At 47.6% G+C, this 20,864-nt stretch overlaps 1 protein-coding gene across 1 annotated transcript; it reads right to left on the bottom strand.

The window, feature by feature from the left end:
• Window positions 1–174: 174 nt before the first annotated feature.
• TMEM64 (transmembrane protein 64) lies at window positions 175–20,798 on the bottom strand. Its single transcript, XM_070392709.1, has 4 exons — window positions 20,772–20,798; window positions 20,151–20,687; window positions 8,684–8,839; window positions 175–2,138 (listed from the first exon to the last, which is right to left on the bottom strand). Exons 1-4 carry the CDS (start codon window positions 20,796–20,798, stop codon window positions 1,995–1,997), a joined length of 864 nt encoding a protein of 287 aa, XP_070248810.1. The 3' UTR covers window positions 175–1,994.
• Window positions 20,799–20,864: the final 66 nt, after the last annotated feature.

Raw genomic sequence — 20,864 nt, 5'->3', positions numbered from 1 at the left:
ACTGGAGGCAGGATTTGATCAACATGAGAAATCCTGTGGCAGCGTGGTGCTGCCCGATGGGGAGCAGAGTGGCCCGCGCCCAGGGCACCAGGCGTGGCACTGTCCACTCGGGGCTGGAGAGAAAGGGAGGGTGGCTTCACGCTAATGTCTTAGAAACAGCACATCCACACGATCTTAAATAAAAATGGGTGATTTATTATATAAAATGATTGGCAGCATACAGAACAATCACTTCTCGTTCACCTTGACATGTTTATTTGAAGTGCCAGGCAACAGTTGGAAGAGCAGGTTATGAACTACCAAAAGGTTTATGTTTGGGGAAATTATTCAAGTTATGAAATGCTAAGTAAATAAATGCACTTCAAATACATAAAGTGCACACAAGTTTGAGAGTAATAACCTTAGATGAATGATTCCTTCAATAAACTAACCAACGAAGAGCACAAGAAAAGTCAAGTTAGACATGGACCAAATGTATTGCTCATTATAAAATCATTAAAAAACAAATGAAACAAGGAACTAAAGAAGTAATTAGGATTCAAAAAAGAATAAGAATATTCCAATCTATGCGTTTTTCTATCAATAAAGACAATGTGGAGGCTGCCCGCGTGCTGCAGGCCTACTGCCTGCGCTGAGGCCCTGGGCAGATGCTGGCCGAGCCCCGGTTCCTGGCAGGCGAGAGCGCGGTGTGCTGCAAGGGAGAACACTGCGCTTGCCCTGGCACAGAGAACTTACCCACTGAGCACGCTCAGCGCAGGACAGGATGACGCTGCTTCTGATGGCGCTTCCCCTGGGAGCGAACCAGGCAAAGGCTCCACCAATGGCCAGGCAAGTGGGAGTCTCTAGGTTGGAATCTTCTTGCCAAACTGAGATATGAACCAGAAAACCTGGATCCCATCTATAATCTTAGTTGTAAAAAAAAAACAAAAAAAACCCACCGAATCTTTAAATTCACAATCTTTAAATTCACAGATGTCAGGTGGTGCGTGAGTGCACATGCCCTCTGAGCCCAGGTGAGTCCCCGTGCACCCCCACGAGGGCTCCCAGCACCGCTCACAGTTCAGGGTCCTGAGTCTTATCAGAGAAAAGCAACTGGGAAGCAAACAGCGAGCCTGCTCCACAGCAGGTCACTGACACACGGCGAGCACGAGGCTCACATCATATTTACAGTTTAAAGCTGCAGACAATGGGGAAGAGGACATAAGAACTTCAGTGGAATCACAAACATGATTTTAAAGCTTGTTTTTAAAAAAGGGTGTTTGGATCCAATAAGGCCACCTGAGTGACACCTTCAATGACAGCAAGCCCACCATTTTAAAGGGAAAACATTTTTATTTCAAAACCTAACGATGACTATAAAAAGAAAGTGTTTAATGAAATGACTGGGTAAACTGCGTGCAACGGCCTTTGAGGAGGAGCAGTGAGCGCACAGCGGCCCGAGGTCTGTGCTGACCTGTCAGCCTCGTGGCTCCGGCGCCACTGCCCGGGGAGGAAGGGTGGTAAGAGCACTTCAGCCTCGACGGGGACCCTGGGCGTGACCGGCACACATGCCACGACGCCTGCTGGCAGGCCACGGTCAGCCCAAAGTCAGCGTCTGCTTCTAACCGGGAATAAACAGGGAAGCAACCAACCGAACCCCTCTGCTCACCCTTCTGGAAAGCGGCCGGGCAAAGGGCACACACTTTGTGAGCAGGACGGATGCAGGCGGCTCCCAGACTCTGTAATAGGACTGACCAGCACACCTTGGGTGATTGCTCTGCTCACAAGTCCCCAGAGAGAAGACACCACAGCAGTGCAGACCGAAGGCCTCTGCGGGGTGACCGGGTCACCGTGCAGCCCAAACCCAGGCACTTGCCCACAGACAGCAGTTCTCGCCTCAGAAAAGCAGAGCCGTTTAAACCAGTCCTATTTGTGCCACAGAACATCGGGGGGACGACACCCGGACAGCACCAGGCTGCCCACAAGCATGCGCTCAGGGGTTCCCGCGTAGGGGGTCACACGATGTCGATGCCGCTGTCTGGCTGCCCGCCGCTCACCAGCGGGGCTTCCAGTTCCAATTCACAGGTGACAAGAGCCGCCTTCAGCTCCACTTGCGCTCGATGGACCACATAGACCATGAGGCCGATGCTGATGATAACCTGCGAATCAAACAGAGCCAGTGAGCATCTCACCCTGGAAGGAAGGGGAGAGAGCGCCCATTGAGACTTGGCTTAGGAATGTTTCCAACAGGACGCTTCTCAAACACGCGCAGGGAGGACTTTCAGCCGTTCACACGTCTGTCATCTACTCTCCCCTCAGCCGTCTGCTGGGGTGGGGCCGACAGCTACAGGTGACCAGGACTCGGTCACGCAGGAAAGCGCCCCACCAGCCCACACACGACATCATGTCAAGCCCGTCCCTTTAACTAAAAAGCTTCCCCAAGGATTGAAATGTGTGCAGCAGAGGGAATGCGGGCTGAGCTCGTAACTTGCCTGACTGGCCCGTCTCTGCACACCTGGCCCTGCCCACAGGCGCCCGGGCCTCTGAGCAGCACCACCACTTGCAAACGAAATACCTGGTGTGGCCACACTTGGAACCATGAACAACCACTTGAGAAATGAAATGCCAATAAGCTTCAAAGATTAACACACGACATGAATGCGAAAACATGTGTCCTTAGGAACAAAACCAAAGGAAACCATGATGATGGTAGAAATGCTGGTCAAAGGGAGTCTAGAGGAGGCGTCACGAACAGCCAGGCCAGGCCCGGCCGCTGCTGGGGTGGTGATGCCAGCCCAGGCCGGGTCTTCAGACCCCACCACCAGGGCGCGTGGTTCCTGTGCTTGGCCACAGAACGTCTCGCAGCCGCCTCTTCTGCATGCGGCACTCAAAGGCCGTCTGTCCATGGTTCTCGGAGCAGCCCTCAGAGAAGCGAGGTGGAGCAGGTGCTGTGTGATGGCCCACACGTGTCCAGAGGCTGCCGAGCCCGAGGTGACCCTGAGCTTAGCCCTGCACGTGAGGCCTCCCCGTCATGTTAGCAGCTCATGGGCATGTCCCAACTCCAAGCGTGAGGGGGTGGGAGGGGGGGGGCAGCGGGCACGGGGGGGGGGGGGGGCAGGGCTTGGGACTCAGTCAGGGGCCCCATGAAGTGAGGACCATCACTCAGTGCAATTCTAAGCAAGTCAGATTTTAAAGGTGGGCTTTTGCGTCTATGTTTGTTCTCTAACATCTTAGTTCTTAAAAAGACAAGACACTGATTGAAAACCCCAACTTTGATACTGAGCAGTGCAAAGTGACACATGCGGAGATGGAAACACCATTAGAGCGAAAGGGAGAGGCTGAGTGGGGACAAGGTGCCCAGTCCCATGTGAGACAGGCTGGAGGGGCAGCGAACAGTCTGAGATGTGGAACGGAGGCTGAACCCAACATGACTAGTCCTCACACCATCACCCGTACAGCAGCCCCCCAACAATGGACCAGGGTCCTCACACCATCACCCGTACAGCAGCCCCCCAACAATGGACCAGGGTCCTCACACCATCACCCGTACAGCAGCCCCCCAACAATGGACCAGGGTCCTCACACCATCACCCGTACAGCAGCCCCCAACAATGGACCAGGGTCCTCACACCATCACCCGTACAGCAGCCCCCCAACAATAGACCAGGGTCCTCACACCATCACCCGTACAGCAGCCCCCCCAACAATAGACCAGGGTCCTCACACCATCACCCGTACAGCAGCCGCCCCCCCAACAATGGACCAGGGTCCTCACACCATCACCCGTACAGCAGCCGCCCCCCCCAACAATAGACCAGGGTCCTCACACCATCACCCGTACAGCAGCCCCCCAACAATAGACCAGGGTCCTCACACCATCACCCGTACAGCAGCCCCCCTACAATAGACCAGGGTCCTCACACCATCACCCGTACAGCAGCCCCCCAACAATAGACCAGGGTCCTCATACCATCACCCGTACAGCAGCCCCCCCAACAATGGACCAGGGTCGTCACACCATCACCCATACAGCAGCCCCCCAACAATAGACCAGGGTCCTCACACCATCACCCGTACAGCAGCCCCCCTACAATAGACCAGGGTCCTCACACCATCACCCGTACAGCAGCCCCCCAACAATAGACCAGGGTCCTCACACCATCACCCGTACAGCAGCCCCCCAACAATGGACCAGGGTCCTCACACCATCACCCATACAGCAGCCCCCCAACAATGGACCAGGGTCCTCACACCATCACCCGTACAGCAGCCGCCCCCTCCCAGCAACAGATGTGCCCAGAAGAACACTTTTCTGAGGGAGACGAGGAACCTCAGCTGCCGTCTTGAGAAACGCTGACTTAGGGGTTGGGAGGAAAACATCGCAGGGCCTGGGCCAGGCCAGCGGAAAAGCCGTGAGGAAACCGAGGAAACCGAGGTGCTTGGGGGGCAGTGCCCTGTCTGCACGCGATGGAGACGAGGTGGTGTGTGGCTTTGGGGAGCCTGTGACAAGCCACAGGACAGAGGCTCAGGCCCAGAGGCAAACCTCTGGCTCCGTCCCCGTGGGCTTCTCCTCAGATGTCCTTGCGGACCCAGGACCTGTGGTTTGTACTGACTCCCGCTCTGCTCAGCCCGTGGCGTGTGAGGACACACGCGTGTTTTAAAAGGCTTCCCATCAAACAGAAGCCCAAGCACCGGGGAAAGGACTCTTGCCCAGAAGAGGACACTCACCATCACCGGGGAGGCACCAGCAAGCCCGGAGGCCAGCGCCTTCGCAGATGGCAACGGGTTTCCGTTTGAGGACCTGATGCTCCTGAGTCGGGAAGAGCGGTGGAGACGGGGGAGGGAGAGGGTGGTCGACGGGAGGAGGGAGGCGGTCAGGTGCCGAGGAGCCGCTGACGCCGCACTGACACCAGGGCCCGTCTGCCTGGCCCACGACCCCTGGAGGTGCAGGTGTGAAGATGAGACTCGGGCTCCCCAGGGGGCTCTGGCTGTGGCCACACCAACATGGGGAGACACACGAGGGACTGGATGAGGCCGCGGGTCCCAGCCTGTTTCAGGACATGGACTAGCCGGCCTGCTCCGAGCACCACCTGCCACGGCTCAGTTCTGCGGCCACGCGGACCCTGCCGGCAGCTCCAGAACTGAGGCGGATCTGCGCCGTTTCTAGCAGCCCAGGAAGGTCCCGGCCCCACGCGGCCTAGCCGGAGCCACCCCTCTCCTCCTCCGGCGGGCCCTTCCGATGACGGCTGCTCCCCTCTCACATCCCACATCTGCAGCCTGAGCCAGTCCTTCCAGGAACAGGCTCCGAGCGAGGCGCCTTCCCTTTTTGCTGTGGTGGTGATTTTTCAGAAATGCCGAGTTGAGAAAGATTTGCTTCCCCCCCATTTGTATCCTGAGGTAAGTTTGCCAGCTCCCGTGGGGGTGAGACATGGTGGGAAAAGATCCTGCACGTTCAGACGCTCCACTGACCACTCCGCGCTGTCCCGTCCTGGCGTAGGACTGCACGCAACACCGAGAGTCTTGGGAAAGACCTGTGGACGAGGAGTTCTAACTACTCACACGTAACGTAGAGGAAAAGAGGTTTTGAATGGATTACTCGTTTTCAGGAAACTGGAGAAGCAAAATGTGCTTAAATTTATACTGAAAAAATATTGAGAATGCAGAGTACACCAGAATCTTATAGGCCTCAAACAAATGACTCCACAGACAGAAGGCATAGAAAGCTTCATGTGACTTGCAGTCATAAAAATAAACCAACTATAATAACTCTAAACCTAGATTCAGGTTACCTAAAAAATATATATAGCTCTGAAGGCAAAGCATAAAATAAAAATACCTGACCCCCCCGAACAGCAAAATCATTGCCAAGTTTTCTTGCCGAGTCCTTCCGCTGACACGCCTCCTGTGGAGCTCACAGGCCGACTGCTCACTGCTCGTGTGCACAGGTGCGTTGTCCCTACAGTACATGGCACCTCAAGACCTGAGAACAGCGCCACTGACAGAACATCTGTGACCTGACACCACATGTCAATAACAGCATGAATCAAAACAAGTGGGTCACCATCTTGCTAGCACTACCTGTCAGCTGACCACTGTCCCTGGTCACGAGTGTGGCCGGCCCCTACAACACCCTCAGCTCCGCGTCTGCCTGCAGCTGCCACCGCAGACAGATGCCAGCTGCTGGTGTGCTGACACACTAGTGCGCAAGGACCGGAGGTGGGAATCTTGATTTGGAGCACCTGCCATTCCCGTGGTGTAAATATTTCTGCCATGATTAGTTTCACGCCAGGCATGTGGCATCACTGAGGGTAGCGCTGCGAAGGATTATGTCCAAGGTGGGCTGGAAATAATAAAAATACAAACTTCCTAGGGTTTTGGTGGGAATTAAATGAGCTCAACTATATGGCAAGTAAAGCACTCAATAAAGGCTAGCTGTCCTTCATCATCTTACTAGATCGTCAAAGTTTATGATGATTTTCTATTTTGGTAAATCTCAGGAATAAAATGTATCATAACTAAAGAAATAAATTAACTCTTCCTGTATGCAATTTAAATGCACTAAATAAATGAGCCTACATACAGAACTTTTCTCTTTTATCAACCTCTTATTAGGTGTATCGGTTAATAATGGCGGATTTTGTAATCAAAGAAAACATGATAATTTTAAGAGAAACATCAAAGATGCTTTATTCAAAGTAATGTCCATCGCTAGCTACACATTTCCCCCATCTTTCAGGTAATTTGTGGATACCGTCCTAATAGAACTTTTCTTGTTTTGAGGCAAACCATTCAGAGACCCAATTTCCCACTTCTTCATACGTTTTAAAGTGCTGCTCAGAAAGTGCGTGTGCCATCAATCGGAACAAGTGGTAATCTGAAGGAGCAAGGTCTGGTGAATATAGTGGGTGGGTTCATACTTCTCAGGCAAGATCTTTTAACATGTCTTTAACTGGTGTTGAAGTGTGTGATGGTGCGTTATCATGAAGCAAAATTACTTTGCCGTATCTTTTGGGACATTCTGATCGTTTCATGATCAAAGTGTGGTTCAAACTGATTATTTGTTGTTGGTAGCAATCAGCATTAACGGTTTCACCTGGTTTTAGAAGCTCATAATACTCCCCACCTTCCTGATCCCACCAAACACAGAGCATTGTCTTCTTTCCGAAGGGATTTGGCCTTGCAGTTGATGTTGATGGTTGACCTGGATCAACCCATGATTTTGCGCTTTTGGGATTCTCAAAATAAATCCACTTTTTCATTGCCAGTCACAATTCGATGCAAAAAAGACTTTCTTTCGTGCCATTGAAGCAACACTTTACTGATGTCTTTTCCGTTTTCCATTTGTCTTTCATTCAGTTGATGTGGCACCCATTTTCCTTCCTTTAAAATCTTTCCCATTGCTTGTAAACGATCAGAAATTGTTTGCTGAGCAACGTTTAATCTTTCTGCAAGTTGTTTTAGAGTTTGTTCTTTTTTTAAAAAAAATATATATTTTATTGATTTCTTACAGAGAGGAAGGGAGAGGGATAGAGAGTTAGAAACATCGATGAGAGAGAAACATCGATCAGCTGCCTCCTGCACATCTACTGGGGATGTGCCCGCAACCCAGGTACATGCCCTTGACCGGAATCGAACCTGGGACCTTTCAGTCCGCAGGCCGACGCTCTATCCACTGAGCCAAACCGGTTTCGGCAGTTGTTTTAGAGTTTGAAACGCATCTTCATCCAATAATGCTTGTAATTGTTGGTCTTCAAACTTTTTCGGTTGACCTGGACGCTCTTTGTCTTTCACATCAAAATCATCACTTTTGAAGTGTTTAAACCAGCGTTCACAAGTATCTTGAGATGGAGCATGTTCACCATAAGCTTTCCAAAGTATACGATAACTTTTTCTTCAAAAGAAAGTAATGAATTAAAACTTCCCGCAAACGCTCTTTATTTGGCACAAAATTCGACATTTTTAAGTGTAAAAATATCTATGATGTTAACACCTTCAGCAAATTTGACATATGAAATTTTGAAGCTTGCTGTCAATACAACAAACTAGCATACATATCAAATTGCATATATATCAACACATGTGTAACTCCATCTATTGAAAAAAATCCATATTACCTGGTACATCTAGTATATGGTATCACATGTTCCCCAAACTATATTACAGTTTGCATGATAATAATCCATTATACAAATCTTATTTAGATTTGTAGCAGAAATCTTTACTCTTTAGAAAGCAATACTTTCTAAAAAAGGTTTGCTCTACATCAAATTACACCAGAAAAGAAATATATAACCAATACAATATTCTAAGAAATAGAAGATGTTCAATAATTTGAAGATAAAGTAACTAAGATAAAGCCAACCCCACCAAATCTCACTAAAATGACTTTCAGAAACAGAGTATTAACACTTCACACTAACTCGAAATAGAGTATTTGGTTTAGTGGTGACTGTGAAAATAATCACCGAAGAAAGAACCCGGTTGTTGTCATTCCTTTTTAAGATCATCTTCAATTCAGTTCTATACACTTCCTTATAGCCACACAATTAAAATGTAAATGTTGTCAAAATATTACGTATGATTGAAAGAACAAGAAAATACACAAAAAGCAAAAATCTTAAATTATTTTCAATAAAATCTGTTAGGTTTAATCAGCAATGTTTTACAAGAAGGAAAAAAAGGCAACGCTTGGCCTTAAACTCACCTGTAAACAAAAAACAACATATCCACTAACAGTCTGCTCCGCAATAACATCTTCCATGGTCCGCAGAGTGGTGCCCAGGTATGAGTTCAGGAGCTGGGTGGGCAGCAGCCCCGCCGAGGACGCCAGCAGGTAGCTGGGTAAGGGAAGCTCGGTCATCTGCAAGTCCAAGGGAAAGGGAAGGGTGACTCATCAGGAACGCCTTCACCTCACACAGAACTGTGCACAAGTCTGGCGAGTGGATTCCCCCTGGAAGCAGAGGGAGCTGAAATACTTTACAAGGATCAGAGTTTTAAAAATGATTATAAAAGGAATACATGCAGTATGGAGATTTAGAATAAAATGAAGTTTAAAATGTTTTAACATTCTATTTTTCTACCACTGAAAGGTAACATGTGTGACTCTCTCTTCTTCCATGAACAAGAAATGTGCACACAGTCGCTCTGTCAAGCCTCCTCCTGTCACCCCTTCACAAGCACATGAGCAGCACTGTCCCGGCTCTGGAGCCACAGACCCCAGCGGCCTTCCGGGGATGAGCACGCCACCAGCTACCGTCTCTGAGCATCAATCAGCCTCTTCATCTGGGAAATGAGGGTAAAACCACCTCCCTGCATGGCTATTGTTAGGATCAGAAAGGTGTGAACAATATCTAGCAAATGCCCAGCTCACAACTGGCACGCAGCAAAGGCAGACATGATCGCGGGCAGCCATGCTACCGCTGTGTCTGCGGCTGCAGGCATCACTTTGTGTGTTTCACTGTGGACATGTGGTCATGTGCTTCTTTTTCTGCCACTACAGATGAAAATCCAGCTGTAAGGGACAGTTGTTTGCACACTAACCAGTATAGGAGGCAGAGTCTAAACTACTCCGCCAAACCTCAGTGCTCGTGCCCTGTGCGGCCTGTGCCGGGCACGGCTGCTCCTGGCACTTCTGCCAACAGACTTCCAGCTCTCCCTCCAGCAGGCAAGTAGCTCCCTGGGGAGGCCTGCCTGGAGGCAAATTCTCCACAGTCAGGCTTGGAGTTGACTGCAGGTGTGGAGAGAGCTGCACCCCAGGCCAGCCTCCTACACAGGGACCCCCAACCACAGAACTGTGAGGCGATGCTTATTAAGCCGCTCAGTTTTGGAATGATCTGTTACACAATAAATGTATTTCCATTTTTCTAGGATAAATCACTAGGAGTGGACCCATTGGATCGAATTATAAAAACCTTTCCCAAAAAAGTCCAGTGACTGTATGCCTGTCAGTAAGCAATGCATTCGTGTCCTTCCCATCACAGCAACCTCAATAACGTTTCAATCCTCCTGAGTTTGACAGGGGTAAAATGATGTCTCATCAGCACTATTTAATACAATTGATATTAGTTTTAAAGTATGGCTTTATTTGTTCACATTTGCCCATTTGTTAATTGGAACACTACGTATTTTTCTTATGTATTCATTAGAGCTGTTTATGTAGTAAGGGGAACCTTTTAACTACTATATGTGGCAAATATTTTCCTCTATAGTATCCCTTATGTTTTGACATATAATTGTTTCTACATCTGTGTGTGATCAAGTATTACCTATCTTTCCCTCTGATTTCTCCATTGCTTTCAGCTTTAGAAACTCTTCAGATCCCCATGTTAGTTTTTACCCGTATTTTTTTTGTAATTGTCTTCCTTTGTAGCATTTACCACTTATTCCTTCTAAAATTTATTTGGCTTAAATGTAAGAATATAAAGGAGAGGGAATAGCCTATCCCTGCCCTTCCCCCAGAGCCAATCTTCCCAGCATTACTTGTGGAATTAACTTCTGCAGTGACTTGTGATGCTGACTTTATTAGAAATGAAGTAACTGTATGTGAAAGGAGCCATTTGGGGCTCTAATGTGGCCCACTGACACCCTAAATCTTGGATTGTAAACCCTTTCATTTCTCTCCTTTGAAAAACTGCCATAACTAGTCTTACAGATAAATTTGAGGACTACTATGTCATTCAAAAAAATTAGTCAATTATATATATGATTAAGGTATATTTATAAATTAAACTGGATAGAGCTGAAACCTCCAGAATATTTAGCACTTATCCAAAATGTTTCTGTAATTTCTCAGAATTTTTACACCTTATTAACGTTTAGTAGTTTTATTTATGTACATCATGCATGTTATTCACTTATTTCTAAGTACTTCATGTTGCTGCTACTGCCATTAATTCTGAGAATAACTGTTCCATGTCCCCACCTCGGTATGACAGTGAGACCTGGTACCAACAGTGTAACCTAGAGCTCCCCTTCACCCACTCCTGCTTTGGGTTAAGCCGCGTCCATCTGTTCACAGATGATCCACTAGAGGCCGCTCTGCTGGTTTGGAAGGTCACTCACAACTCCCTTAACGACAGACTCACATCTGCACCCCAAGGTCTTGGTGGCGCCCACAGACAGCAAGGTAGACACAGCTACCTGCCAGGAACCAGAACAACACAGCCAGCCCCAGAGGCCAAGCAGAGGCAACACCAGTGCAGAGCATTAGAGTGAGCGGGACCAACCAGCTGCAGAGACAGGGCAAGGGTGGCCCGAGGAGGAGGCACAGGGACAACTCTGCAAGCTGCATCTGGGCTGGCAGGCAGGTGAGAGGGGGCAGGTGGGAGGTGGGAAGGGGCAGGTGAAAGGTGGGAAGGGGCAGGTGAGAGGTGGGAAGGGGCAGGTGGAGGCAGGTGGGAGGTGGGAAGGGGCAGGTGGGAGGAGGCAGGTGGGAGGCAGGAAGGGGCAGGTGGGAGGAGGCAGGTGGGAGGCGAGAAGGGGCAGGTGGGAGGAGGCAGGTGGGAGGTGGGAAGGGGCAGGTGGGAGGTGGGAAGGGGCAGGTGAGAGGTGGGAAGGGGCAGGTGGGAGGAGGCAGGTGGGCGTCTCTAGGAAGAGAATGAACAGGACACTGGCAGGAAAGCAGGGGGTGTGTCCAGGCACATGCTGGGGACCCTGGGAAGCATGACAGGACACTAGGTGACACAGCAGGGCCCTGGGGGGACACTGGGGGTCTAGTTAAGGAATGACGTGAATGGGGCCCAATTTGAGGAAGGTTCCTGTTAGTTTGGAGCAATCACTGGAAAAGAGAACTTTCTTTAGAATAAACTTGTCAAGTACATAAGTAAATATGACAAAATGATCTTACATTGCAGCTAGTAATAAAACATTGTATGTTTTGGAAGTTATCTCTAAAATAAATATTTAAGTTATAAAATATCAGAATGCGAAGAATCAGTCCAGAGTCTAAATATAATGAAGTTTCTCTGAATAGTTAAAAAGATCTTCTTTATAGAGTATGGCAAAGTATAGGTTTATAATTTTTACTCATTCAACAAAAATTTATCAAATGCCTTCTACACATGAGGCCCCACCCTAAGCAGAGATAAAGATATAAAGATGGGAAACCATAGCGGCCCGGTGGTCACTGGGAGTCACTTTGTAGTTTCTTTAACAAGTGCCCATTACGTTCAGGAAAAGGTCACTAAAACCATCTATAACATTCACTCACCATGTTACAGAAGAAAAGCAGTGCATTACCACATGCAGTGACTAGAAAAACATACTAAAATGTTAATGATTGTTTTCTTCTTCAAGTAAAGATAATTTGTACTTTTCAAAGTTTTTACAATGAACTTATTTTGTAGACAGAACAAAAACCTGTTAAAATAAATTTTAAAAAGGTGCCTGCTTTTAAAGGTTTTTTTAATCGAGGAAAGATAATAAGACATGCATGTGCATGTTACTATGACACAACAGGCTAGAGAGAGAGATTTGTGAGCTGCAAGCCCAGGAACCAGGTTCCTGGGAAACGCAGCTCTTCTCGGACCAGCAGACTGGTGAGCCCACGCCTCTCCATGCACTGGCGTATGCTGGGCGGGTCACTTCCCACTCCGCCTCCTGTGCTTTAGTTGTTGGGGGTTAGGGTTGATGTGAGCATTAAATAAGGTGCCGGGTGGAAGAACGGAGCCTTCACTTAGTAAGCGCACTGTAAATAGCTATTAAATTAAAAAAAAACTCTAGGTATCAATGTTCTCATTTTGAAATGCATGGGATGGAGAGAAGGAAATAGTAAATAATAAGCAAACCACATTTTATCACAGCTATGCCGCAGATGTTACACACGTTACAACAGAAAGTACAGCTCAGAAGAACAACTATACATAACTCCTCTCTAAAATCAATCAATAAAAACATATATAATAAACAATAAGTAGACAGAAGAAAAATGGCGGAGGCTTAGACGGACGTGTTGGTGCTTTGTCCCGGAGCAGATAAGGGCGAGCAGCTGAAATGGGTAACATACAGCCCGAACAAGCAGAGGAGATTCAGCTGAGAGACAGTCTGCAGCCAGGAAAGACAGAGAACTCCTAGAAAATGGGGATGGTTAGAGATTGAGGCTGAAACCTCCCCCTGGGCGCCAGCTCAGCGGCGAGGCGAGACCGCGCCATCTTGAGTAGCTGTTATCCACATCCAGAGATCGGCTACTAACCCAGAGGCAACGGCTCTCAAGCAGCGTGACTACATGAACTCAGAGGAGACCTGCTTCCCTCCACGGAAAGCAGATTCAAGCAACAGCGGCCTCCTGATTACCACACGCTCTGTCTGGGGAACAGTTGCTGTGTGTGAAGCCTCCCTCCACCAGCCAGAAGAGCCACCACAACTGTGAACAGCACCCACCAGAGGCCCTGCTATCAACGGAGGAGCCGCTGCTACCACAACCGCCCAAGGAGTAACCACAGCCCGAGGAGCCACTGCCACCCAGGGAGCAGCCACTGCCATCCAGGGAGCAGCCACTGAACGACTCAACAACTAGATATGTCAGTGAGATCAAACATGGGTAGACAAAGAAACCCCCAAAGGGAAGAAAAGGAGGACTCGCCAGAAAAGCAACTAAGTGAGACAGAGATATGCAACATGACGGAAAAAGAATTCAGAATAAGGGTCCCAGAGTACATGCACCGGATGTGCAAGAAGCAAGAAGAAACAGATGAAAAAATCAACTACTTATGCAAGAAGCTAGAAGAAACAGATGAAAAAATCAACAACTTAAGTAAGTCTCAAGAAGAAATGAAGAGTGACATAGCTGCAATAAAAAACACCATTGAAAGTATCAACAGTAGACTGGGAGAAGCGGAGGACCGAATTAGTGAATTAGAAGACAAGGAAGCAAAACACACTCAAACTGTACTGCAAATGGAGAAAAAAATTAAAAGACAGGAGGAGAGCCTAAGGGAGCTTTGGGACAACATGAAACGAAACAACATACGAATAATAGGGGTGCCAGAACAACAGAAAGATGAACATGGATTAGAAAACCTATTCGAAGAAATAATATCAGAAAACTTCCCAGAGGTGGGGAAGAAAAAAGTCACACAAGCCCAGAGAGTCCCAAACAAGGTGAACCCAAAAAGACCCACACCAAGACACATCATAATTACCATGGCAAATGTTCAGGACAAAGAGAGACTCTTACAGGCTGCAAGAGAGAGACGGAAAGTTACATACAAGGGATCTCCCATTAGATTATCAAATGATTTCTCAACAGAAACACATCAGGCCAGAAAAGAATGGACGGAAATCTACAAAGTGATGCAAAGCAAAGGACTGAATCCAAGAATACTCTATCCAGCAAGGCTATCATTCAAAATTGAAGGGGAAATAAGAAGCTTCACAGACAAGAAAGGGCTAAGGGAGTTTATCAGCACCAAGCCAGCCATGCAAGAAACACTAAAGGGACTGGTGTAAAAAGAAGAAATAACAAGCTCAGAAAGAAAACAGCCACACACAAAAAAAGGAATGGCTACAAACAAGTACCTTTCAATAATAACTTTAAATGTAAACGGACTAAATGCTCCAACCAAAAGACGTCGAGTGGCTGAATGGATAAAAAAAACATGACCCATACATCTGCTGTCTACAAGAGACCCACCTCATTAGAAGGGACTCACACAGACTGAAAGTGAAGGGATGGAAAAATATCTTTCACGCAAATGGAAAGGAAAAGAAAGCTTGGGTAGCAATACTTATATCGGACAAAATACATCTCAAAGTGAAGGCTATAACCAGAGATAAGGAAGGCCACTTCATAATACTAAAGGGATCAATACAACAAGAAGATATAACCCTGGTAAACATATATGCACCCAATGCAGGGGCACCCAAATTCATAAAAAAACTCCTCAAAGGAGAGATCGACAACAATATAATCATAGTAGGGGACTTTAATACACCACTGACATCACTGGATAAATCCGCTAGACAAACAATCAGCAAAGAAACAGCAATCCTAAATGACTCACTAGATCAAATGGACTTAATTGACATCTTCAGAACACTTCACCCCAAAGCTGCGGAATATACATTCCTCTCAGGTGCTCATGGGACATATTCAAAAATAGACCACATATTGGGTCACAAGCAAAGTCTCCACAAATTCAAGAAGATTGAAATCATAAAAAGCTTCTTCTCAGACCACGATGGCATAATGTTAGAAATAAACTACAATAAAAACAACCCAAAATACTCAAACACTTGGAAGCTGAATAGCATGTTATTAAATATTGATTGGGTTACCAATGACATCAAAGAAGAAATTAAAAACATCCTGGAAATTAATGACAATGAAAACACAACAATCCAAAACCTATGGGACACAATGAAAGCAGTCCTGAGAGGGAAGTTTATAGCTCTGCAGGCCTATCTCAAAAAACAAGAAAAAATGGTAGTAAATCATCTAACTCTTCAACTCAAAGAATTAGAAAGAGAGCAACAAGAAAACCCCAGAGTGAGCAGAAGGAAGGAGATAATAAAGATCAGAGCAGAAATAAATGACATAGAGACCAAAAAAACAATACAGAAAATCAATGAAACCAAGAGCTGGTTCTTTGAAAGGAAAAACAAAATTGACAAACCTCTAGTCAGGCTCACCAAGAAGCAAAGAGAGAGGTCCCAAATAAACAAAATCAGAAACGATAGAGGTGAAATAACAACAGACCCCACAGAAATACAAATGATTGTTAAACAATACTACGGACAACTCTACTCCAACAAACTAGACAACCTGGAGGAAATGGACAAATTCCTAGAAAAATACAACATTCCAAAACTCAATCAGGAAGAATCTAAAAATCTCAATAGGCCAATAACTATGGAAGAAGTTGAAGCAGTCATCAAAAAGCTCCCAGCAAACAAAAGCCCAGGACCAGATGGCTTCTCAGGGGAGTTTTACCAAACATTCAAGGAAGAACTAAAACCTATCCTCCTCAGACTACTACAAAAAATTCAAGAGGAAGGAACACTTCCAAGCTCATTCTATGAAGCCAGCATCATCCTAATACCAAAACCAGGTAAAGACAACACAATGAAAGAGAATTACAGGCCAATATCCCTCATGAACATAGATGCCAAAATCCTCAACAAAATCTTAGCAAATTGGATCCAACAGTACATCAGAAGAATCATACACCATGACCAAGTAGGATTTATCCCAGGAATGCAAGGATGGTACAACATCCGTAAATCAATAAACGTAATACATCACATAAACAAATTGAAAGAAAAAAACCACATGGTCATATCAATTGATGCAGAAAAAGCATTCAACAAAATCCAACACCCATTTTTGATAAAAACTCTCAGCAAGGCGGGAATAAAAGGATCATACCTCAACATAATAAAAGCCATATATGACAAACCCACAGCCAACATCATACTCAATGGACAAAAACTAACACCATTTCTCCTAAGAACAGGAACAAGACAGGGATGCCCACTCTCACCACTCCTGTTCAACATAGTCCTGGAAGTATTAGCCATTGCAATTAGACAAGAAGAAGAAATAAAAGGCATCCAAATTGGAAAAGAGTAAGTAAAACTGTCCTTATTTGCAGACGACATGATATTATACATACAAAACCCTAGGGACTCCATCAAAAAACTACTAGACTTTATACATGAATTTGGCAATGTAGCAGGATACAAAATTAACCCCAAGAAATCTGAGGCATTTCTATACACCAATAGTGAACTTTCAGAAAGAGAGATTATAAAAACAATCCCATTTACCATCGCACCAAAAAAATTAATATACCTAGGAATAAACTTAACTAAAGAGGTAAAAGACCTCTACTCAGAAAACTACAGGACGTTGAAAAAAGAGATAGAGGAAGACATAAAGAAATGGAAGAACATACCATGTTCTTGGATTGGTAGAATCAACATCATCAAAATGTCCATACTACCCAAAGCAATCTATAAATTCAACACACTTCCCATTAAAATACCAATGGCCTACTTCAAAGATCTAGAACGAACTCTCCAAAAATTCATCTGGAATAAAAAAAGACCCCGAATAGCTGTGGCGATCCTGAGAAAGAACAAAGTAGGTGGGATCTCAATGCCAGATATCAAGCTGTATTACAAAGCCACTGTTCTCAAAACTGCCTGGTACTGGCACAAGAACAGACATATAGATCAGTGGAATAGAATAGAGAGTCCAGAAATTAGCCCGAACCAATATGATCAATTAATATTTGACAAAGGAGGCAAGAACAAACAATGGAGGCAAGATAGTCTCTTCAATAAATGGTGTTGGGAAAATTGGACAGATATATTCAAGAAAATGAAACTAGACCACCAACTTACACCATACACAAGAATAAACTCAAAATGGATAAAGGACTTAAATGTACGACAGGAAACCATAAAAATTCTAGAAGAATACAAAGGCAACAAAATCTCAGACATATGCCAAAGCAATTTCTTCACTGATACAGCTCCTAGGGCAGTTGAAACTAAAGAGAAAATGAACAAATGGGACTACATCAAAATAAAAAGCTTCTGCACAGCAAAAGAAACCATCAACAAAACAACAAGAAAACCCACTGCGTGGGAAAACATATTTACCAACGTCATATCTGATAAGGGCCTAATCTCCAAAATTTATAGGGAACTCATACAACTTAACAAAAAGAAGATAAACAATCCAATCAAAAAATGGGCAAAGGATCTAAATAGACACCTTTCAAAAGAGGACATTCAGAAAGCCAAGAGACATATGAAAACATGCTCAAAGTCACTAATCATCCGAGAGATGCAAATCAAAACAACAATGAGGTATCATCTCACACCTGTCAGAATGGCTATCATCAACAAATCAACAAATGACAAGTGCGGGAGAGGATGTGGAGAAAAGGAATAGTTGTGCATTGCTGGTGGGAATGCAGAGTGGTGCAGCCACTATGGAAGACAGTATGGAGTTTCCTCAAAAAGCTGGAAATGGAACTCCCATTTGACCCTGTGATCCCACTCTAGGAATATATCCCAAGAAACCAGAAACACCAATCAGAAAGGATATTTACACCCCTATGTTCATAGCAGCACAATTCACCATAGCTAAGATCTGGAAACAGCCTAAGTGCCCATCAGTAGATGAATGGATTAGAAAACTATGGTACATCTACACGATGGAATACTATGCTGCTGTAAAAAAGAAGGAACTCTTACCATTTGCAACAGCATGGATCGAGCTGGAGAGCATTATGCTAAGTGAAATAAGCCAGTCAATGAAGGAAAAATACCCCATGATCTCACTCATTCATGGATAATAAAGACCATTACAAACTTTTGAACAATAATAGATACAGAGGCAGAGCTGCCTCAAACTGATTGTCAAACTGCAGTGGGAAGGCCAGAGAGAGTTGGGGGGCAGAAGGGAGGGGAGTAAGAGATCAACCAACTTGTATGCATGCATATAAGCATAACTAATGGACATAAGACATTGGGGGGTAAGGGAGGGCAGGGGATTGTCAAGGGCGGGGGGTGGGGGAAGGACACATATGTAATACGCTTTGTAATACTTATTATAATATTTTTTTAAAAGATTAAAAAAACAAACAAACAATAAGTAAAATACAGGAAGGGAAGAAGAAAACGAGAAATATGCCTGGACAGGAGAGCAGCAGCGGGAGGCCACGCAACCCTGTACAAAGTACAACTTCTTACTCACATATTTAATATGTTAGACATTTAAAAAATACCTTTTAAATTAACTGACCCCTATTCCTTATTACAGGCACAGAACTACACTAGGGACTAAAGATACCATGAAGAAGCAGAGCCATGGTGGCAATCCTATCAGCAGACTACAGTGCAAAGTTTGACTCTGTCATTCATTTACTACCTGTGACCTTGAGTAGCAGCAGGGAGGGTCACAGGCCGAGGCGCAGGCTTGCTAAGCCAGCTCTGCGGCATGCGTTCACTGATGGGTCCTCCCAGCAATCCTATGGAACAGGCACCGCTGCGTTCCCCGTGTTACAAATGAGCATCTGACCCAGAGACAGAAGGAACGGAATAGCAAGCACTGCAAGGGACAGAAAAGGTGCAAAGTTCACCAGGACAGCGGCGAACTAGGCAAACTAGCGATGGAACCCCGGCTCCTTAGTCCCAGCCTTCGCTCTCTGTGGCCCGAGCGCGGTGAGCCTTCGCGTTCACACTTCATACTGTAGAGGCTGAGACCCTACCATCTACGGTCAACACCAGGCCTCCGCCAAAACTCGTCTACAGCCACTGATGCTGCTGTTAGAGAAAACACAAGATTTGCAAAAGGATTTCAAAAGAAAAAATTAATTCTGTCACCAAGTTAAGCTATTTAGAATTATTCTTAATACACAAGTTTATAGAGACTAAAAATGACTTTTCTAAACAAAACCATGTGTCAGAACCACTACTATAACACGCAGGCCTCCTGTGGCTTCGAACGCTGTCTCTCTGCCGCCACAGTTTGAGTCTGGCTGAAGGGCCGAGTGCCAAAGTCTCTGCAAACTCTGCGAATCACCTAATTTGGGGCCTTGTGAACTGGTTCCACCACTTCCGCTCACAAAGGTGAAGTAGGGGCAGGTGGCTGGAAATGTGTCCCGACTCAGCAGGAGCGTGAAGAGGGGCCAGCAGTCCCACCCGCCACCAGCTGGAAGCCGACAGCAGCGCACAGGGCAGGTCTGGAGACGCGAGAAGGACGTGCGCGCTGGGCACGGGGACCTGGGATTTCAGAGTGAAGTTCCTTCTAAGAAAGATGGCAGGAGGACCTACCTCTTCACACTGCATTAAAGCAAGTACCGGGCGCAGGAGGCCTATTCAGTGAGGAAGCTTAAAAGTGTGTGTCTGCCGCTACAGCCCCCTGTTCGCGGGTCATGGAACCCTGGAGTCAGGATGCAGGCGACAGAGAAGGCTGTGTGCGGCCCTGGCTCCCAGAGAAGTAAGGTGGCAAACGGACATTTCCCTCTATCTGCACTCAGAGCGGCAAGTTCGGTTTTGATCAAAACATGCGAAAAGGGGGCATTCCGCTCCGCCAGACCTCCCGCTGGGGCCTGGCCGATCGGCTTGACCGCGAGCGCCCAGGGAGTCCTGGCCCCTGTCGCTGTCACCTCCCGGGCACTGACCACACGGGCGCCCTCCCCGCGGGGACCGACACTCACCGAGAACACCGCGTTCTGCAGCCCGAACGGGATGGGCGTCAGTCGGGCCAGCGCCACCACCTTGAGGCCGCCGGCGCCCTGCACCACGCGGACGACGGCGCTGAGCCGCTCGCTGCCTCGCACACGGGCCGCCACGCGCGCCGCCAGCAGCCGCCGGCAGACCCCGTGCGCCAGGCCGGTGCCGAGCAGCGCGCCCGCGGCCACGAGCGCCAGGCCCGGCGCGAAGCCGTACAGGTAGCCGGCGGCCACGCTGAGCGCCAGGTAGCCCCAGGCGCAGGGGAAGGACACGGCCACGAAGCCCAGCGCGAAGAGCAGCGGGCCCAGCGGCGGCGGCAGGCCCTCGGCCCAGCGCAGCAGGTGCCGCAGCGCGCGGCGGGCCAGCGCCAGCGAGGCCAGGCCCAGCGCCGCCAGCGCGCAGCCCAGCGCCAGGCCCCGGCCGCAGCGCGCGCGCCCCACCGCGGCCACGCCGCCCCCGGGTCGTCCCCGGGCCGCGCGCTCAGCCTGCAGCTCCGAGGCCGCGGGGCCGGGCGCCCAGACCTGGGTCCCCGTGCCCGCCCGCCAGCCCGCCGCAGGGCCCGGCAGCTCGGTGTCGCCCGCAGCTCAGCCGGACAGCCCCTCTGCCGCGGCGCCCGGCAGGCGGCCCTCCATGGCGCGTCCGCTCGGGGCAGGAGGCCTCGCAGAGGCGGGCGGCGGGCGGCGGGCGGCGGGCGGCGG

The sequence above is a fragment of the Myotis yumanensis genome, unplaced genomic scaffold, assembly GCF_028538775.1.
Source record: "Myotis yumanensis isolate MYYU_CA2020_CCGP unplaced genomic scaffold, mMyoYum1.0.hap1 SCAF_15, whole genome shotgun sequence".
Taxonomy (NCBI): domain Eukaryota; kingdom Metazoa; phylum Chordata; class Mammalia; order Chiroptera; family Vespertilionidae; genus Myotis; species Myotis yumanensis.
This window is presented reverse-complemented; position numbering and strand designations above follow the sequence as displayed.